Genomic DNA, 17755 nt, shown 5'->3' on the forward strand with positions numbered 1-17755 from the left:
CAGTCCATTTATATATATGTCGATGGTTACAACGCTATTACACTATTTATAACACTTTAATAAAATTACTATTTACGGAGTTACAGTATTGGTTCTGTTTCTAACATTATCTATACAAGTCAATGATTTTAAATTGTTGAATTGTACTGCACTTTCTCACATATATGACAAGCTTCACTTTTTTTATTATATTTACTTTGCAGGAAGCTGTGGCCCGTGGATTTGAATACGAATTGCCTCGGTTAGGTCAAGACGATTGCTACTTTGTGTCTTTACCCAGAGAATTAGAAACGAAACGTGATTATATGGTGAAATTCCTATCAGAGACCGGAATGAAACCCATTATTCCTGAAGGTGGCTATTTTATTATGGCAGACTATTCGCAGCTAGGTACTGTAAGCAAATAGTCATTAGAAATAAGCTCTAACAATCTTATTTTAGCAAAAAATTTAGATTTAAGCACAGAAAAGGATAAATATAAGGATTACAGATTTACAAAATGGATGACAAAAAATGTTGGTTTACAGGGTATTCCATCAACTGCTTTCTACAGCGAACCAAATAAGAGCTTAAGTGAAGATTTTGTTAGGTATTGTTTTATCAAAGAAGATGGAAACTTACAAAAAGCTGCAGATATTTTGCTGAAATGGAAAGCCAGTCAAAAATAAATGATTTGTTTTGTTAAATGTTATATTCCCTTGAGAAATAAATTATTTTCATGTTATTTGATGAACTGCTGCAGAAGGTCGCTCGTCTTATAACAAAATCTGACACCTCTATATGAGTCTGTACTTATGAACTTGAAAACTAACCTGTCTACAGCTACACTTGTACCACAGCTTACTAACCTGTGCTTGTACTTGTTTAATCAGCGTTTTAGTTGCTAAAAAGCAAAGGTGAGATAGGCCACTTGCTCCAGTAAATAGAAACTGTTTCTATTCACTTGACTAAACCCGAAACCGTTTACTAAATTAGGTACTTGCGCAAGTACTAAATCAAGCTGTTTACACAGTTACTTAGGGTCGAATGCACAAACAATAACTAATCAGGCCGTTAGTTAACCAGTATGATTAATAGTCCAGTCAAATTACGGTTTAGGCTGGATGTTGTCACTTACTCAACGACACCAAGCGTATCCTATGTAAAAAAATTCGCTGAATCCGAAAATCATAGTCCCCCCGGCTGGAAACGCCCGGAACATATTGTTATAAACAAAAAACTAAGAAAAAATGAGAAAATGTCGTGTTTTTTACATTTGACTGCCAATATCTCGTTAACTATTGCTCTGAGGGAAAAAGTGAATAGAAATGAACTTGTTTAGAATAAAATTTTCTATAAGATACAGTTGGTCCGGACCGCTCATTTTCAACTGTTATTGTTATTTATGGAAAAATGTAAAAAAGTAATCTCGAAAATTAACACTTTGTTATTATTAAGTAAAATTCATCCGATCTTTTTGAAAATCTGTATTTAGTAACGTCTTTTGATAACAAAACAATATGACAAACCAGATCACCGTAGGTTTCATACTCATTGATTAATTAGATAAACAAGTAGAAGTTTGTCTTTCAAACTGGGGGACCACAAGAGCGTTCCCAATTTTTTTATACATAGTGGAACCGTAAAACAATCTTTTCCAAATCATTTTTGCAAATCAACGGACTGTGGAATTTTTTTAGTTAAACAAACAAATCGAATAGCTTCCGAGATTTAACAAGAAAAGTAACTCTATAATCGGCCCTTGGCACTCAGATTAATAAAAATCATTCTTTTAGGTGAAATAGAAGCATAAAAAAAGTTCACGCTGTAAAGAATCGATCGGTGCGACCCGATTTGCAAAATCATTTTTGGTTGTTTCGAAAACTGGCTTCAAAGTCAAAAGCTGATTTCTCGTGAACTATTAATCGGATTTTGACGTATTTTTTTTTAATGTACGGCTTTCCGAGAGCTGTACATTCGCCTATTGTAGAGTTATATTTCGGGAGTTATTCCATTTGTTAACTAAGAAAATTCTTCGGATTTTGAAAACAAAATTGCACAGTCCGCCGATTTGCAAGAATCATCGGGACAATTATTGGAAATGATTGTTTTAGGGTTCCACTATGTATAAAAAAATTGGGAACGCTCTTGTAGTCCCCCAGTTTGAAAGACAAAGCATCCCTTTTTCTACTTGTTTATCTAATAAATCAATGAGTATGAAACCTACGGTGATCTAGTTTGTCATATTGTTTTGTTATCAAATGTAGTTACTAAATACGGATTTTCAAAAAGATCGAATGAATTTTACTTAACAATAACAAAGTGTGAATTTTAGAGATTACTGTTTTTACATTTTTCACTAAAACACAATAACAGTTGAAAATGAGCGTTCCGGACCAACTGTATCTTATAGAAAATTTGATTCTAAACAAGTTCATTTCTATTCACTTTTTCCCTCAGAGCAATAGTTAACGAGATATTGGCAGTCAAATGTGAAAAAAAAACGACATTTTCTCGTTTTTTCTTCGTTTTTTGTTTATAACAATATGTTCCGGGCGTTTCCGGCCAGGGGGACTATGATTTTCCGATTCAGCGGATTTTTTTACATAGAATACTCATGATTTCGTTCAGTGAAATGACTACATCCAGTTTATACTACTTTTAGAGCTAATTTGACTGGACTATAAATTAAACCTTTGATTAAATTAGATTGGTATGCACAAAACAAAAAGACTCCTTGATTAACTAACCAAGGTGATTTAACAGGTATTTGGTAAAAATTGGCGCCGGCAACGTTGTACTTTTATGGAAATGTGTGATTTTTTTTAGAAAGCCTACTTTTTGGATCGTATATAAGGCTTTTCTTTTTTGTTATTTGTAATTTAATAGTCAATTTAAACCTCTCGCCAGGAAAGGTTGCCGGTCACAGAATACTTGATCCCAGTCTACAAACTATGTTTTTCTAAAGATGTGAGCGACTTCCGGGATAGTATCGTGTCAATGTTGAACAAAAAGACTGTTCATTCAACATTGGCACGATCCTATTCCGGAAGTTGCTCGCATCTTAAGAAAAACATAGATTGTAGATCGACACAAGGTGTGCTGTGACCGGCAATCTTTCCTGGCGAGAGTTATATATGTTTGTGTTAACAATGGAAATAAGATCCGTGGCCAAAACTTTACCGAAGTACAGAGAGAACATTTACTGCAAATAATTGATTGAATCATAAGCAAATATTACCTTCTGATTATAGTAACTTAGCGACTGTCCTGGTTCGTTCAATAAAAGTTCCGGTTAAACTTCCATTGAGTGCTTAATTTTATTGAAACTGCAGATTATTCCAACATATGTTTTTAACTGCTAGAATAATTTATTACAGTAGCTAAAATATCATAAATTAAGCGCTGCTTCCTGATAAAGTTTCTCACTTTTACACCTCTCGATGCTGCAAGCCAACAGTCATATGAATTCCGAATACTCCCTTTTTTTCTAATTTATAGCATACGTAGAATCCAGAGTGACGAGCTCTGATACTTCCGCATTTCTGAAACATCAAGCCCATGGGAGTTCGTCACAGAAGATTTCATTTCCGAATCAATCACCTAAAAACCAGTAAAGCAATTGAAGCACTTTTATGACATCATAAAACAAAATGCGAGAAAAGCGGATGAATATACTTTCTATTTAAATAAAATTATGTTAAAGTGATTAGAATAGGCCTAATTATTCTTCTATAAAAATTACTTTTCACAAGCTCAAATCGAAAATTATGTACACTGCCGTTTAATCAGTCGACGAGCACCGGTTAAATTTTGCCGTGATTAGAGGCTGCTTGATCACGCCGTTAATGTAAATTCTTTTTTGTGCATACGAATTCTAGCTTAATCGGGGTTTAACAGTTCCGTTAAATTAAGTAATTTAATCAAGGCAAATGTCATTTTTTTATCGAAACAAATGAGTTAACAGCTCCGTTAAGCTTTGATTAACTTTTGTGCATTCGGCTCTTGATTTAGCAACTTGCTTTAGCTACTTGACACGTGTAAATTACCCATAAGGTTTTTTATTCAATTATATTAGTTTTCCATTGTACCTACTTATATTTTTTGTTTATAAGCAATCAATAATTGGTTTGCGTACAATTTCGGATTTCCTTTTAGAAAAGGCACGAGAAAGATTTCCTTTCCATACAGACTACCAGCCACTTCAAAATTAATCGTTTGTTACTAGCGTTATGCTTTTATCCTCCTTAAATTTTGTGTTGATAGCTTTATAATTTTTTATCTTAAAAAAAACTTTTGTTTTGTTTTGTTAAACATTCTACTAGATTGACCTACGCTTGTGATGCGATGTGGAGTAACTAGTTCTTAATTAAAAAATCAGTTGCGATAGACTGCTCAAATTGATGTTTTACTAAAAAAAAAGTGAGCCAATTTTGCTAAACCAATCGTTGTGCTAGACTTGTACAAGGATGTTATATTGATGGGTAATTGTCGTCTTCGATAGGTTTTTGTTGAAACGTTGGTACCATGTTTTATTTGCCCATCCATAAGAAATGAATCCCAATCAAAATTTTTTTATTGAAGCAATTCTTTGATGGTTCTTATATTTTAAATTACTATAAAATGTCTCATTTCTGATATACCATGGAGTGTGATATTCAGTTTAGGGCCATGATAACTTTTGTTAATGTATTCAAGTTTTGTTTAGATGAAAAGAGAATGTAAAGTATAGCAACTCCTAGCGCAGTATTTGTTTCTGATTTAACAAAATTTTCATACTATTTTCTTTAGTAAAAAATCATTTCCTCACGACTATTGACACATTTTTCTAAAAGAGCAACACACTATCGGTTTTTTAATAAAAAAATTCCACGTTTTTTTGTGTGAAAAATCATTTTCTCAGCATGTTTGTCAGAGCAATAAAATAAATTACGCAAATTATCTTAAGAGAACACAATTCAACTCATTTTTTGTAACTGAGAAAAGTTATCAAGCTGCTTAAACGCTCATTCCTAAATTGAGTTTTTTTTACTTTGGCAAATAAAAACTATTGCAGCACAAAAGTTTGTAGATAGCCAGTTCCACAATCATTAGAGCTCATTTGGTTATCATAACATTATACTGAATTATGCTGAATTGAGAGTTGCTATTTCCATTAAATTATGATGTTTCATAGTTTTATTATTATGAAAACAAAACAATATACAATAATTTAAATATAGGTACATATTTTACAATAACTTAAAGGTAGGTACGCAATTAAGTTCTAATGCTAAGCACACACACACACGCGTACACACAATCACAACCATATGAAATAATAAATTAAAAGAGAGAAATAAGAAACTGGGGAATAAATAAAGTATAAAGAGGAGATCCCTTAATCTAGATATAATTTAGCGTATATATATTGACATCTTGAGATCGAATTGCTTAAAAGCGACTCCTAAGAGCATTAAATATTTCCCGTACCTGAGGAATAAAACAAAAAGTTAGTTGATGGTCCGAAACTGGGCGTCTTTGGACTCGCACATGTGTACATAAAGCAGTCATCAGACTGCAATTGCGTTCTATTCATGTTAGGTTCCGATGCGGAGCGATGAATTTTCGGTAAGTTTCTTAAAAATCCTTCCAAGGATGCGTGAATTTGTCGAAATAGTGGCCTTTCGTCCCTATTAAATTTTATGCAGTCTTCAATAAGTCTTCGCAATGACTTTGGAGTATCTGATCTCAATTTAATGAGATCTGGTTTTAAATATCCCCTACCTACCATAAATAGAATTTGGTCCTTATTATTTATATGAGAATAAGGTAACTGTCCAGCGAGTAATTCGAACATTACAATACCAAAAGCGTAAACATCAGATTGAAAACTGTAAGGATTATCTTCTTTCATACGGATGACCTCTGGGGCCATCCACAATATGGATCCTGTTGGTTGGTAAAACTGCTGTGATCCAGACCACCTTGTTTTTGCGGTAGCTAGACCAAAATCGCCGATTTTAACTGTTAAATCATCATGTAGAAAGATATTATTTGATTTTAAGTCACGATGTATAATATTTTTTGCATGTAAGTAATCCATACCTTGTGCTGTTTGGCGTGCTATTTCAATATGCGTGAATAATTCAAATTTGCTTTCGAACACATGCAAATGCTTGTAAAGGCTAGACCCTTCACACCACTGTGTAACAATAGCAAGTTTAGGCTTGCTGACACATCCCATAAACAATAAAATATTTACATGTCTCGTTTTACGTAGAACTGCTACTTCATTTTTAAATGCCTGTAACTGTGAAGCCGTAGGAATCTTAACATTCAATGTTTTCACTGCAACAGGTCCATGCCAATGGGCCTTGTACACAGTTCCAAAACTACCAGATCCTACTCTAGATCCAACTAAAATTTCATCTGCCGGTATTTCCCAATCTTCTATACTTTCTCTTGGGCCTAACAATGGTTTACTCTCATCTGCTGAACGTGCTCTTGGTCTTCGTGAGCCCGGTTGTGAGGAGCTGGTGGGTGATGCTTGCGTACTTCTACAATGAGGGGGAGAGTCGTATTCACCGGCTCTATTTAAAGATAACGAACGAGGATAATCGTCCACAATCCCTCGTGTACTATTTAAGCACACATTAGGCGCGGAGCTTGATCTATCTTGATGTCCTAAAGTTCCAGAATGACGTGGTTGCCTATGGTGTGGTAAATCTAATCCAGCTTGCCCAGGATGAAGGATTCCCGCACTTGAATCTGGTGATCTAGCCAAAAGGGCGCTGAAGTACGCGTCAGTCATCCGAACCTAAACAAATAAGAAAAGAGTTACATGTAGCACATCTATTTTCAAATGGAATTTGTCAACATTAGTAATATAAATGATGAGAAGTATGGTGTAGAGTTGAAACTCTGGGAACAGGCTTAATATTTATTTAATAGATTTTCTTTTTAGGCGATCGGTTTTGGACTAAAGATAAGTCCATCATCAGGCCTTGTTAAATAAGTAAAATGTTGATTCGAAAGGCAATTGTCGAGGTAATTGTTTTTTAAAAGTTTGTCCATAGTGTTCATGAAGCAAGTATATTCTGAGTCTCTTGTAATTTGGACAAGCCTACTGTTTATTTGCAAAAACAAAAAAAGTTTGTGAAAATACAGCAATTAAATTTGGTTTTTCCTCGGGTTTTTCAGTCTCGTTATGTATCTTTTCGTGGCGGCAGATGTGAAAACTGAAATGGATCAAATTTCTCCATGTTTCTCAATTCATATTTCTACACTATCGCATTGGGAAATACATCACGTGCATTTTTGCTGTAAGTACTGGATCGTACTGGATGCTCGACTGGATGGGAGCTTAGAGGCAAATCACTTACTGTCCAAATACAGGAGTTGGGAACCACTAAAGTACGCATTAACAAAGTAAATTGTTGGTAACTGCAAAAACAGGATAGGTCGAGGGATAGGTCTTTATCTCAGTATAATAATAATTAAACCTCGAATCTTTGTTATTTTAGGATGCAGTTGTTTGGGTTCTTATCACCGGAACAATCTAAAAGGCAGCGTGAAATGTGGCAAATGCTTTGGACAGTCTTACAAAAAGTATTATTTATGGCCGTATGCACCGAAAAAATTTAAGGTGAGCTTAGCTTAAGCCTAGCTTAGAATCCACGGCAACCATCGTTCCAATAATCGTTACCATGGATATTAAGCCGCACTTAAACTAAGCCCTCTTAAACTTTTTCGGTGCATACAGCCATTAGTGCCGATAGTGATGATAGTTGCCATTGTTTTTTTCCCTATTGTACATATATACAAAATTTAAATATATAAATTCTATTATGAACATATGAATTGTATTTATTTTATTTGTAATTTTATAAATACATACTGTTGTTTAAACATCATATAGACGTTACTTCCGTCTAAACACCAACAAGTTAAAAAGTAATCGTAAACGATTTACATAAAGCGCATTTCCACTTGCATTCATTTCCCATTTGTAAGATGCAACTTCTGTTAAAATCGTAAAAATCCGGCCACAAATATGAAAGATAGCGTTGCACATGGGCAATCCATTTTTGACGTGCTACTTCAATTTCAGTTTATGAGAAGAATTTCATTTCAATGCTTTTCTAAATAGGAAAGTTGGAACTGCGCATGCGCAAACCTAAATTTTGAAACTAATGTTAGATTTTCCTTTGTTCCAAGCGCCTAAGTATCAAATTTCACTTAAATAGTTCCATAGATAAAAAAGTTGGCACTGCGCATTCGCAAAATAAAATTTTGAAACTAGCGCTAGATTTTCCTTTTTTCCAAGTGCCTATGTATCACATTTCATTTAAATTCTTCCATAAATAAAAAAGTTGGCACTGCGCATGCGCAAAGCCAAATTTTGAAACTGGCGTTTGATTTTCCTTTATCCCAAGTGCCTATGTATCAAATTTCGTTTAAATTCTTCCATAAATAAAAAAGTTGGCACTGCGCATGCGCAAAACCAAATTTTGAAATTGGCGTTTGATTTTCCTTTATCCCAAGTGCCTATGTATCAAATTTCGTTTAAATTCTTCCATAAATAAAAAAGTTGGCACTGCGCATGCGCAAAACCTAATTTTGAAATTGGCGTTTGATTTTCCTTTATTCGAAGTGCTTATGTATCAAATTTCGTTTAAATTCTTCCATAAATAAAAAAGTTGGCACTGCGCATGCGCAAAACCAAATTTTGAAATTGGCGTTTGATTTTCCTTTATTCCAAGTGCCTATGTATCAAATTTCATTCAAATACTTTTATAAGTAAAAAGTTTGCAATTCGGTTTATAAATGGTCGAGATGCGAAAAGGGCACTGTGAATTTTGAATCGATTCGATTCAACTTTTGGCATTGCGTATTATATGGCTAAAGCTATGCCCATATGGAATTTCATGCAATTCAGTTCATAACTAACGGAGATGTAAAAGCGATCGAACATTTCTAAACAAAGTTATCGTTCACACGGACAGATAGATGGATAGACAGACAAAGGAACAGACGGAGAGACCAACCGGCAGCCGACAGATAGCAATGCAAAATTATAAACGATCTCTAGGATCGTTAATAAACGGCAAAAGTGTAAAATTATGGAACATGTAAAAAACGGTTTTTTGTTTTTTTTACAATAACTTTTTTCTCCAACCACCTGAATAAGACGCTATTTTGTGACAGTGTTCGGTACGTAAAATTGACGTTTTGCGGATTAATCGCTTTCACCATGGCAACTGTACTAAAAGTAGATACTTTTGGTCCTAGTACCAAAAAGAAATTGACCTTGAAAGTTGGCCAATTAAAAAATTACAATCACGGAGATATGTCACATTGAGATCGTTTTACATTGCAGGTTGTAAGATATTTCTATACATACAAATCAAATATTTTTGCAGTTTCAATGCAAATAATGATGTTACCTATACGTATGTACATGTATTGAAAATGATTTACGCTCGCTATTTTTATTTAAACCATGTGTAACGTAATTTACATATTCCGTGAACGTAATTTTAATACGTAGACAACCCGCCGTCGCGCGTAACGCCATCTACTTCAGACCCATTGCACTATTATCTGTCATTTTGAATTCAAAATTTGAAAAAGTTAATTGCAATTAATTTTAATTGAAAAACTGTATGGTAAGTTTTTTATTTCAATACAAAATATAACAATATTAATTGTGTATATAATAAAATGACTGAAACTGATAGCGACATGGATTGCACTCCGTCAGAGATTATAGAAACGGCAGAACATGCTACCTCAAGATTTGCTCCCTACAAAGTCGCGAGAGGTGAGAAGTAAGAGGTAAAAACGAATAGGTTATAAGTTAACCTAAAAACTAGAGTGGCATGACACGTGAGGACAATAAAGCAGAAGTTCTTATACTATAGTAGTGAAACTGTAACTGAATCTAAATTGGAATATAATTTGAAGTAAAGGGGGTTGGAGAAAAAATTTTATGTTTTATTCGTACAAAAAATGCGTTTTCGGGACTCGGAAGGTTGCTGGACTCCGCTAACGCGTCGTCCAGCAACTATCTTCCTCGTCCCGAAAACTGACATTTTTGTACTAATGAAACAAATAACTAAATAACTATTTGTTTTTTTTACAATAACTTTTTTTGTAAGCGGTACAGAAAAAATTCCTTCCTTGGTACAAGACTCGACACCATAACGAACCAAATAGCGAAAAAACTCTTAAGATAAAGAGCTAGTAGCGTCGCAAAACGAGCGGACGGACGGACGGACAAAGTGGCCACAATAGCGCATTTTTTTTTGTGGAAATGCGCTAAAAATGGAGCATCGGGGCGCTAGCGTCTGTACCACCAGCACAGAGTTGCAAAACCAGCGACAATTTCATTAAAATAAACTACTTTACCCCCTAAAAACTCACCCCGATTGCATGTGCTCAATTTTGTTTTCACTTTCCAACGATTCTCATTGGTACTGGCACTAGTTTTGATAATTTTCTGTCTTTTTAAAAGGTAACGGGCGATCAAAAATGAGCGACGGCGAGGCGCCTTTGGAAGTTCAAGTTACGTACCTACGATTTCCCATGTAAACAAAAATTCCAAAGGTGACACAAAGGTGGCACTCTTGATAATCATACAGTTCCAATAATTCATTTTCAAAATATGAGGGAGGGGGGCAACTTCGAAGAAATTTAAAAATGGGATACCCAAAAACAAACCATGTACCTCCTTCGGAATCAACACAGAGAAATTCGTTTCCATTTATCCCTAACCATTTTGTGGAAAACCTGGAAAATGCATATTATGGATGAAGGTTTTTGGTATGTAATAGAGGCCTTTAAAACACACGGTGCTGCAAAATTAGTTCCTTTTTTGGTTATAGTTTATGAATGTTTTGCGTCGGCGAGATTCTTGCATTTGATTTTACAAGCGCGTTACTTCGTAACTAATTTTACGTAATTTACAGGAAGTTCTAGTCAAAATATACCGTCATGGCATCATCACCACCTCAAGAGCAGGCGCCGCTAAATATGCAAAGGCAACCGCTCGAGGCGGGCATAAACCGACAAGATTCACAGGTGAAGAGCCAGGTCGATGAGTTAAGAGAAAAAGTGCAAAAACGTAAGTTTTACACGACGAGACCGTTCAAGCTAATATCATGAGGTTTCAGCGGCTGTGAGCACAGGCCTTATAGTGTTCTTAATACTAAACATCGTCATGTTTTGTGTCGGTGTGGCCACAACGAAAGACTGTCCAATAAAGCCGATTATTCCCATATACTTAGCAGTCGCTGGTATGTTCTGGACACGAGGGTCCTGCTATCATTACTGTAATGATTTGTAGGTGCGCTGGGGATTGTTACCAAGATACTTCCCATCGTCAACATGAAGTTTTTCAATAACACCTTAATAGAACGCGTCGTGTACGCTCTGTTTATAATCGAATTCATATGGATGATTTTAGGTAGGTTAGGAACGTCGATGTAGGCGTGAAACTACATGTGTAAAATTTCAGGGTCCGTTTGGATTTATAGCATCTATGAACCTCCCTACAAGCCTATCACCGATCAGCCTCACTGCAACAAGACCGCGTACCTTTTGGCATTTTGGTTGCTGACATTACATTACATATTTTTGCTGCTATCCATTCTCATTCCCTGCTGTGTTTTTTGTTGTATATTTACGTGCGCAATGGTATCAACTAATTGAACTATTTCCTCTGCAAGCTTATGATTGTATGTTTACGTATATTCGGTATATCATATCTTGTAGCTTTGAGCGTGTAAAAATAAACTATTACCACACAATCACACCTCAGCAGTGAGTATTCAATATTCACATAGAAGCAATTTCTGCGTGTTTTGATACATCTGATAATAAATAAGTTAAAGGATAACTTAATCAAACGCTACCTCCGAGGAAGTGCATAGAGGTTCGCAAATATGAGGCACGGTAGCACCAACGAAAACTACAAAAAATAGACTAGGAAACTAGGAAAATATTAACACCTAAGAAGGCTTTCGAACACTCCCGAAGGAATTCATAGACTTACACTTAAAACCTCTGGAAATAACCACTTAGAAAATTCTGAAAAGCCTTCTAAACACTTTCTAGAGTCTTATAAGCAATTAAATACCTCGAAATACAATAAAAAGCTTTCCGGAGCTTTATATCATGCTTCTAGAGTACGTATTTCATCTCTTTTATAGTACTTACGATAAAAAGGGAAGAACGCAAATGTATAACCTCACTAGGGGCACAGATGAACTCCGTCCAAACTAATTACTTCGGAATTCCTAAATTATGAGTTCAATCGCCAGAGATCAACATCTTCGGAAGATGGCAATTAGAATTCCATGCGTTCTACCTTACACTTTCAACTGTTTTTTTTAAATCGACGTATACTTCGATACGGCTTACGAAGGAAAAGAAGTGACAATCGACAACCAAAAATCAAGGCGCTGGCAATCTGGGCGGAAAAATTGCGTGGATACATTCCATCAATAGATTGAGCCATCTATCAACCCGCTTCAAAAGTTACAGGGGTTGTTCACCAAGTAATAAACCGTAAACAATAATAATGGAGGAAATAAACCGTTGCATCATTCTAAAGCACGCCGACACACACTAAAAAGCTTTGGAGAGGGACACTTTCAGTCCCTTTACAAATCCCTGAACCATTTCCAGAACTTTTCTAGAACCCATAGACCATTTCTAATTCGTTCCATATATTAAAATGCGGTAAGGCCCTTTCCACATTCTTTTATCAGAGCTCTGCTGTGCGGGCTTTCTGGAACTGGCTACGCACTTGTTCTTTGAAAAGGATCTAGAAAGTACTGGTAAGTTCTAAAGCACCTTTTGCGGCATTCGATCACTTCCATAGCCTTTTAGCGTGTTTTCTGCGTGCGAAAAAATGCTGTGCACTTTGAGATTCCTTTTATAATATTAAATCTTCCAGTGTTTTTAAGGCCGTTTCCAGAGTGCTCTAATGCGTTCTCCAAGACTTTTTTGCACTTTTGCGAGTTCTATACTCGCATTTAAATTATAAAAAAATTCATTTCTACTTATAAGCTACTTGTTACAACAATTATTTGGCACTAAACGCGATGCTTCCCATATTTCCAACCTACGGTTATAGAAGTTCTAAACAGTTTTTATTTTTTATTGTGGAAATAGGAGCGGCACTTGATGGAAGAAAGTGTAATACTTTAAAATGTTTCAAGAGACGTTTTCGTATTTTCTGTGCTACTTTGTCTTTTTAAGCATATTTTTAAATATTAAAACCAGATGCCAAATTCTTGACAGAACATCTAGCAAAAGCTCAAATTTTAACAAAGAAAACGTTTTTGACATCCTTTAAGCCTAACGTACAGGGTGTTCAAATTCGTGACTCAGCATTGGGTGAGTATGTGTAGGTGTAGTTAACAACAAACTTGTCCCTTTTTGTGACTAAACAACGCTCTTGAAATTTTTGAAAAATCTTTGAAAATAACCGAGATGTCACTGAAAAACTAAAAATGTCAATTTACATTTTCGCTAGCTTAAATGGTCCGAAATAGCCGGTCCCACTTGCCACCTTCTATGGGCACTTTTTTCAGAGAATCTGAATCTGTTACCCAAACTACCATATTACGCTAGATGTAGAAGCTACAAGCTACTATTTTTTGTATTTCTTATGGACGCCATATTGGATTTTTACGGAATGAGATAGAGAAACAAAGGAAGAAAAATGAAAAAAAGATGTTCGCCTTCCCTTAATTTAAACTTCCCGAAAGGTTATGTCACGTACTAGTCATGTGTCGGAGGAAGAAGGAAAATAAGTTATGGTATAAATCTTTACATATAACATTCTTCTGACGTACGGATTTTGATCAAATTTTGTTGTGTCTCTGCGGGTCCCCAGATGGTTTATTGTGCCCGATCGGATTATGGGATTTTTTTCAAACTTCTTTTTTCATTGACGTCGCAATCTGCTATTTCGCGTACCGCGATAGATACATGCGCCAAGTCATGTTGATATTTTACATTCTATATACGTTGGGTTTCCGTTATCATATATCCGTCAAAATCGACAGTACGAAGTCGCGGGGGAAAAGCTAGTATTCTTATAAACAACAAATTTGACACAGCGTATGCGCACGCTTGATGTTTAAAATATGCCATATGTTTGACTTTACTAGAAGAATCCTTGGTTAAAACGTCTCTATATATCAGAAAGTTAACATAGCATATTTTGTGCATGCGCACATATGGTTTTTACAATCTGAGATATGCTTGTCTTTACTAGAAGCATATGTGATTAACATTTCAAAAAAATATCTCTATAAACAAGAAAGTCGACACTGCGCAACCTGAGCATGGGCACATTAATCGTCAAGATTTTCATAGTTCAGGAGCCAGAGCTATAAGCTTCCGAATGCACAAAGAACGAACTATCTTGAAAACTGTAGGAGTAGTAATGGCCTCGGACGGACGGACGGAGAAAAAGGCCAGTATAGCGCCTTCCAACATGAGTTAGAAAATGCGCTAAAAAAATTAGATGCACAATGGAAAAGTACGGAATATCGTTTTTTTTTACACACAACTTGATAACTTCAAACTTCTACTGTAATAATCCAGGATGCAGTCGAGAAGCGACCGCACAACTAAAAACCAAAAATCAAAACTCCCGCCAAAAATTAAGTCAAATCCATGGCACATAATCGTCAAGTAACAAACCTGTCTAGTTGTGTTAGCACAAATTTAACAAATATATGATACCCCCACATAAAACAAACACATCAGGCCCATCACACAAGCCGATAACAAAAATCATACTTGAATTTTGAGGGTCCTCTTTTTGCAATTTCGAATCTTTCTTCTCATTCCCATACATTACTCTTCTTCAATTGGTTCTTTATTGAAACATGCAACTTTTTGTCAATTTTTTCTCTTCATAAGTATCTTAAATTCGTCTTCTGATTGATCGTTGTGGTAGCGTATTCGTATGCTCCCTCTCCTGCATCTCACCACTGCATTCACTAATCTTCTTGCCGTCTTGGATCTCGTTCTTGGTTCAAAATTTGAAACATGAATGCGCTCCAAGATTGAAATTGACTGTTCAATAGTCTTGGCTCCTGTTCCAATTAAAATCAGGGAAATGTCCAAACATGATCTGTATATTGACAACACAACGGTCCGTACAATTGGCGTTTTGGGGTATAGCTAGCCGGATTCGTATCTTATCTTGAATATCTTCAGACCAATATTGTCGCAGAAAATCTTCTTTGATTATGAAGATCCGCTTCTGTTATAAAGCCTTAGCCTTGTAAATTATTGTGGTGGCAGATCTCTCTCACAAAGCTGGGTTTTCTTCGAATTTTGCCTTGAGATTTCCAATATCAGTGGTCCCTGATTTTCTCTTGGAGTTTCTCCAAAGATTCCGTTTGTTTACTTCTTGGATTTTTAAATTTATTTTTTTTTCGAATATCTATCTACACTCAATATTCCAATTTCTTCTTGGTTCAAATCTGCTAGCATCCCCCTGGTTTGGTGTTGTAGTTTTTGACGATTTTTTCCATTCCTAATTCTACGCTGCTAATTAATTCGCAGCATTCCTTTTTAAATCGTTCGGGGTTTCTTCCATTTTGTGTTGGCCTTCTCGTACACTGCTTTGAGTTTCGTGTTGTTTTTTTCTAGCTTCTTTTCCCGACCTTTGCTTAGCAATTCAATCATGCTTAAGCAGAGTCTCAAACCTGAATCGCATAATTAACATGATTATAAATTTCAACGTTAAGTGGCGCCAGCTACAAGAGTACAATTTACATTTCTCGATTTCCGTGAGCTTATCTGAAGTAGGTATATTTACACCTGTGATTAAACCGTTCGGGGATGTTTACGTATGTATCCATGATTCAAACTTGAAAAGTTTATAATTGGAATGTGCACATACTTGGATCAGTTAGTGAGCTATCTTATCAGAAAGTGTCGTGTAGTGTTTGAATTACATTTTTTATTTAGTTACGTGTTGGAACTGCTATTAACGTCCGCTACGTTAGAATTTGATTTCCTTTGATAATTGTGAAGAACGGTTGGTAAGGGCATGGTCATTTTCCCTACCTTTTCCTTATCACATTATCAACAAGCTAAGTAATATGGCTACTAATATGAATTAATAAAAAAACATAACCTGCCAAAATATGAAAAGTAAAGCGTTTCTCCCAGTGTATTTACTGTGAGAGTAGTTCATTGCAGAAATAGTAACCCTGCCTCCACTAATTTGTCTTAATTGATATTATTTGCAGTTACTATAATTGACTGATCATTTACAGGTGTTTCGGAAACGATGCAATCGTCAAATCAGTCAGTACCGGCATTTAGTCCTCCTCCATTAAACAATGCATCAAAACTACAGCAAGAATCAGAAATAAGAACTAATGTTGATGAGTTCAGGTTAAAAGTGCAAAAACGTAAGGTCACTCAGGAGGATTCCAGAGTCTAAAGGCATCAAATTTCAGCGGCCATAGGCACAACGGTTATAGTTTACTTAATACTAAATATCGTCATGTTTATTGTTGGTGTGTCCACAACGAAGGATTGTCCAATAAAGCCGATTATTCCCGTATATTTAGCTGTGGCTGGTAGGTAACCTGTACTGTTTGTATCATTATCACAATGATATTGTAGGTGCTTTGGGAATAATTACCAAATTACTTCCTGTTGTAAATTATAAGTTTTTCGAAAACGTCCTTATAGAGAAGCTCGTGTACGCTCTATTGATAATTGAGTTCGTATGGATGATTACAGGTAAGTTAAAGGAATTTAGCGTGGATTATAAAGTGTGTGAAATTTCAGGATCCGTTTGGATTTATAGTATTTATGAACCTCCCTACCAAGAAACTAGTAACCAGCTTTACTGCAACAAAACCGCTTACCTCTTAGCATTTTGGTTACTCACATTAAATTACATATTTTTTCTGTTATTTATTATTATGTCTTGCTGTGCAGTTTGTTGTATATGCGCATCGGTCATGGTATTTAGTGATTAAATACTAATTATCACATGGTTTGCTTATTTATAACCTAAAGACTACTGGCCATGCGCAGGGCAGAGCAAACCTACACGAGTCTGGGAGTCACATGAAAATCACACCAACGCAGGCCATGGAATAGTCCAAGAGGCAGCGACATTTTTTCTGCACTCATTTCTACAAAGCTGATATTCTGCCATTTTATCGTTTTGATAGTACAAGTAAACAAAACGGTAGTCTACCGCGTCGGCGGTGTTGCCTAAATTTGCAACAATATTCAGAACATATTAATAAATAATATGTACAATTGTACACGCCTCATTTCTACAAGAATGAAAATTTGTACCTAAAAATGAAGTATGGTAATAGTCTACCGAACTGGAAGCGTTACTATCACAAGTCTACCACCCACGCAAGATTCATAAAAAATTATTCGATTGAACTTATTTCTATAAAGATGAAATTTTTGTTGGAAAAAGTGAATGTCATAAGAAACCAAAAAAAAAATGGTCTATCGATCGCGTGACGTTGTTAAGGTCTCGGTAGACACGCTGGAAGGTACGATTTTCGGAGCGCAGCTGCTTCATTGCTCTGCTAAAAGTACCTCTAAATTATTATATACACAGGCATAAAATAAAAATATTTCAAAAACGAACATAGGTAATTAACATGGGAAAAAGGTCTTTTGCAAATCGTTGCTCCCCATGATAATTTAGGTTTTAGCGGGTTTATAATGCACCAATCGAAAGAAGATTTTTTTTCTTTATCTAATGATATACGAA

At 35.5% G+C, this 17755-nt stretch overlaps 3 protein-coding genes and 1 long non-coding RNA gene across 4 annotated transcripts; 3 read left to right on the forward strand and 1 right to left on the reverse strand.

Moving 5' to 3' along the window:
• The first annotated feature begins 19 nt into the window (after nucleotides 1-19).
• Nucleotides 20-724, forward strand: LOC116171572. The gene is made up of 3 exons (XR_004145469.1): nucleotides 20-143; nucleotides 204-390; nucleotides 442-724. It is a non-coding gene; the product is annotated as an uncharacterized LOC116171572 (long non-coding RNA).
• A 4431-nt stretch (nucleotides 725-5155) lies between these two features.
• On the reverse strand, nucleotides 5156-6956 carry LOC116170104 (raf homolog serine/threonine-protein kinase Raf-like). Its single transcript, XM_031486299.1, has 2 exons — nucleotides 6942-6956; nucleotides 5156-6778 (listed from the first exon to the last, which is right to left on the reverse strand). Exons 1-2 carry the CDS (start codon nucleotides 6954-6956, stop codon nucleotides 5435-5437), a joined length of 1359 nt encoding a protein of 452 aa, XP_031342159.1. The 3' UTR covers nucleotides 5156-5434.
• A 212-nt stretch (nucleotides 6957-7168) lies between these two features.
• On the forward strand, nucleotides 7169-11718 carry LOC116170106. The gene is made up of 7 exons (XM_031486300.1): nucleotides 7169-7358; nucleotides 7485-7538; nucleotides 7749-7774; nucleotides 10942-11086; nucleotides 11136-11258; nucleotides 11309-11428; nucleotides 11480-11718. The coding sequence occupies exons 1-7, from the start codon at nucleotides 7169-7171 to the stop codon at nucleotides 11671-11673; spliced, it is 852 nt and encodes a 283-aa protein (XP_031342160.1). The 3' UTR covers nucleotides 11674-11718.
• A 4112-nt stretch (nucleotides 11719-15830) lies between these two features.
• Nucleotides 15831-16991, forward strand: LOC116170108 (transmembrane protein 272-like). Its single transcript, XM_031486302.1, has 6 exons — nucleotides 15831-15907; nucleotides 15964-16037; nucleotides 16275-16412; nucleotides 16461-16583; nucleotides 16630-16749; nucleotides 16798-16991. Exons 3-6 carry the CDS (start codon nucleotides 16289-16291, stop codon nucleotides 16989-16991), a joined length of 561 nt encoding a protein of 186 aa, XP_031342162.1. The 5' UTR covers nucleotides 15831-15907; nucleotides 15964-16037; nucleotides 16275-16288.
• The last annotated feature ends 764 nt before the right edge of the window (nucleotides 16992-17755 follow it).

Source organism: Photinus pyralis, unplaced genomic scaffold (assembly GCF_008802855.1).
Source record: "Photinus pyralis isolate 1611_PpyrPB1 unplaced genomic scaffold, Ppyr1.3 Ppyr1.4_LG5, whole genome shotgun sequence".
Lineage (NCBI taxonomy): Eukaryota > Metazoa > Arthropoda > Insecta > Coleoptera > Lampyridae > Photinus > Photinus pyralis.

Excerpts from the sequence above, each read along its gene's own strand:
- LOC116170108 (XM_031486302.1), top strand. The coding sequence starts at position 16,289 with ATGCAATCGTCAAATCAGTCAGTACCGGCATTTAGTCCTCCTCCATTA. Across the intron at positions 16,413-16,460 it reads CAGGTTAAAAGTGCAAAAAC|CGGCCATAGGCACAACGGTT; the intron begins GTAAGGTCACTC and ends ATCAAATTTCAG. Across the intron at positions 16,750-16,797 it reads GTTCGTATGGATGATTACAG|GATCCGTTTGGATTTATAGT; the intron begins GTAAGTTAAAGG and ends GTGAAATTTCAG.
- LOC116170106 (XM_031486300.1), top strand. The coding sequence starts at position 7,169 with ATGTATCTTTTCGTGGCGGCAGATGTGAAAACTGAAATGGATCAAATT. Across the intron at positions 7,359-7,484 it reads CTTACTGTCCAAATACAGGA|GATGCAGTTGTTTGGGTTCT; the intron begins GTTGGGAACCAC and ends TTGTTATTTTAG. Across the intron at positions 11,429-11,479 it reads ATTCATATGGATGATTTTAG|GGTCCGTTTGGATTTATAGC; the intron begins GTAGGTTAGGAA and ends GTAAAATTTCAG.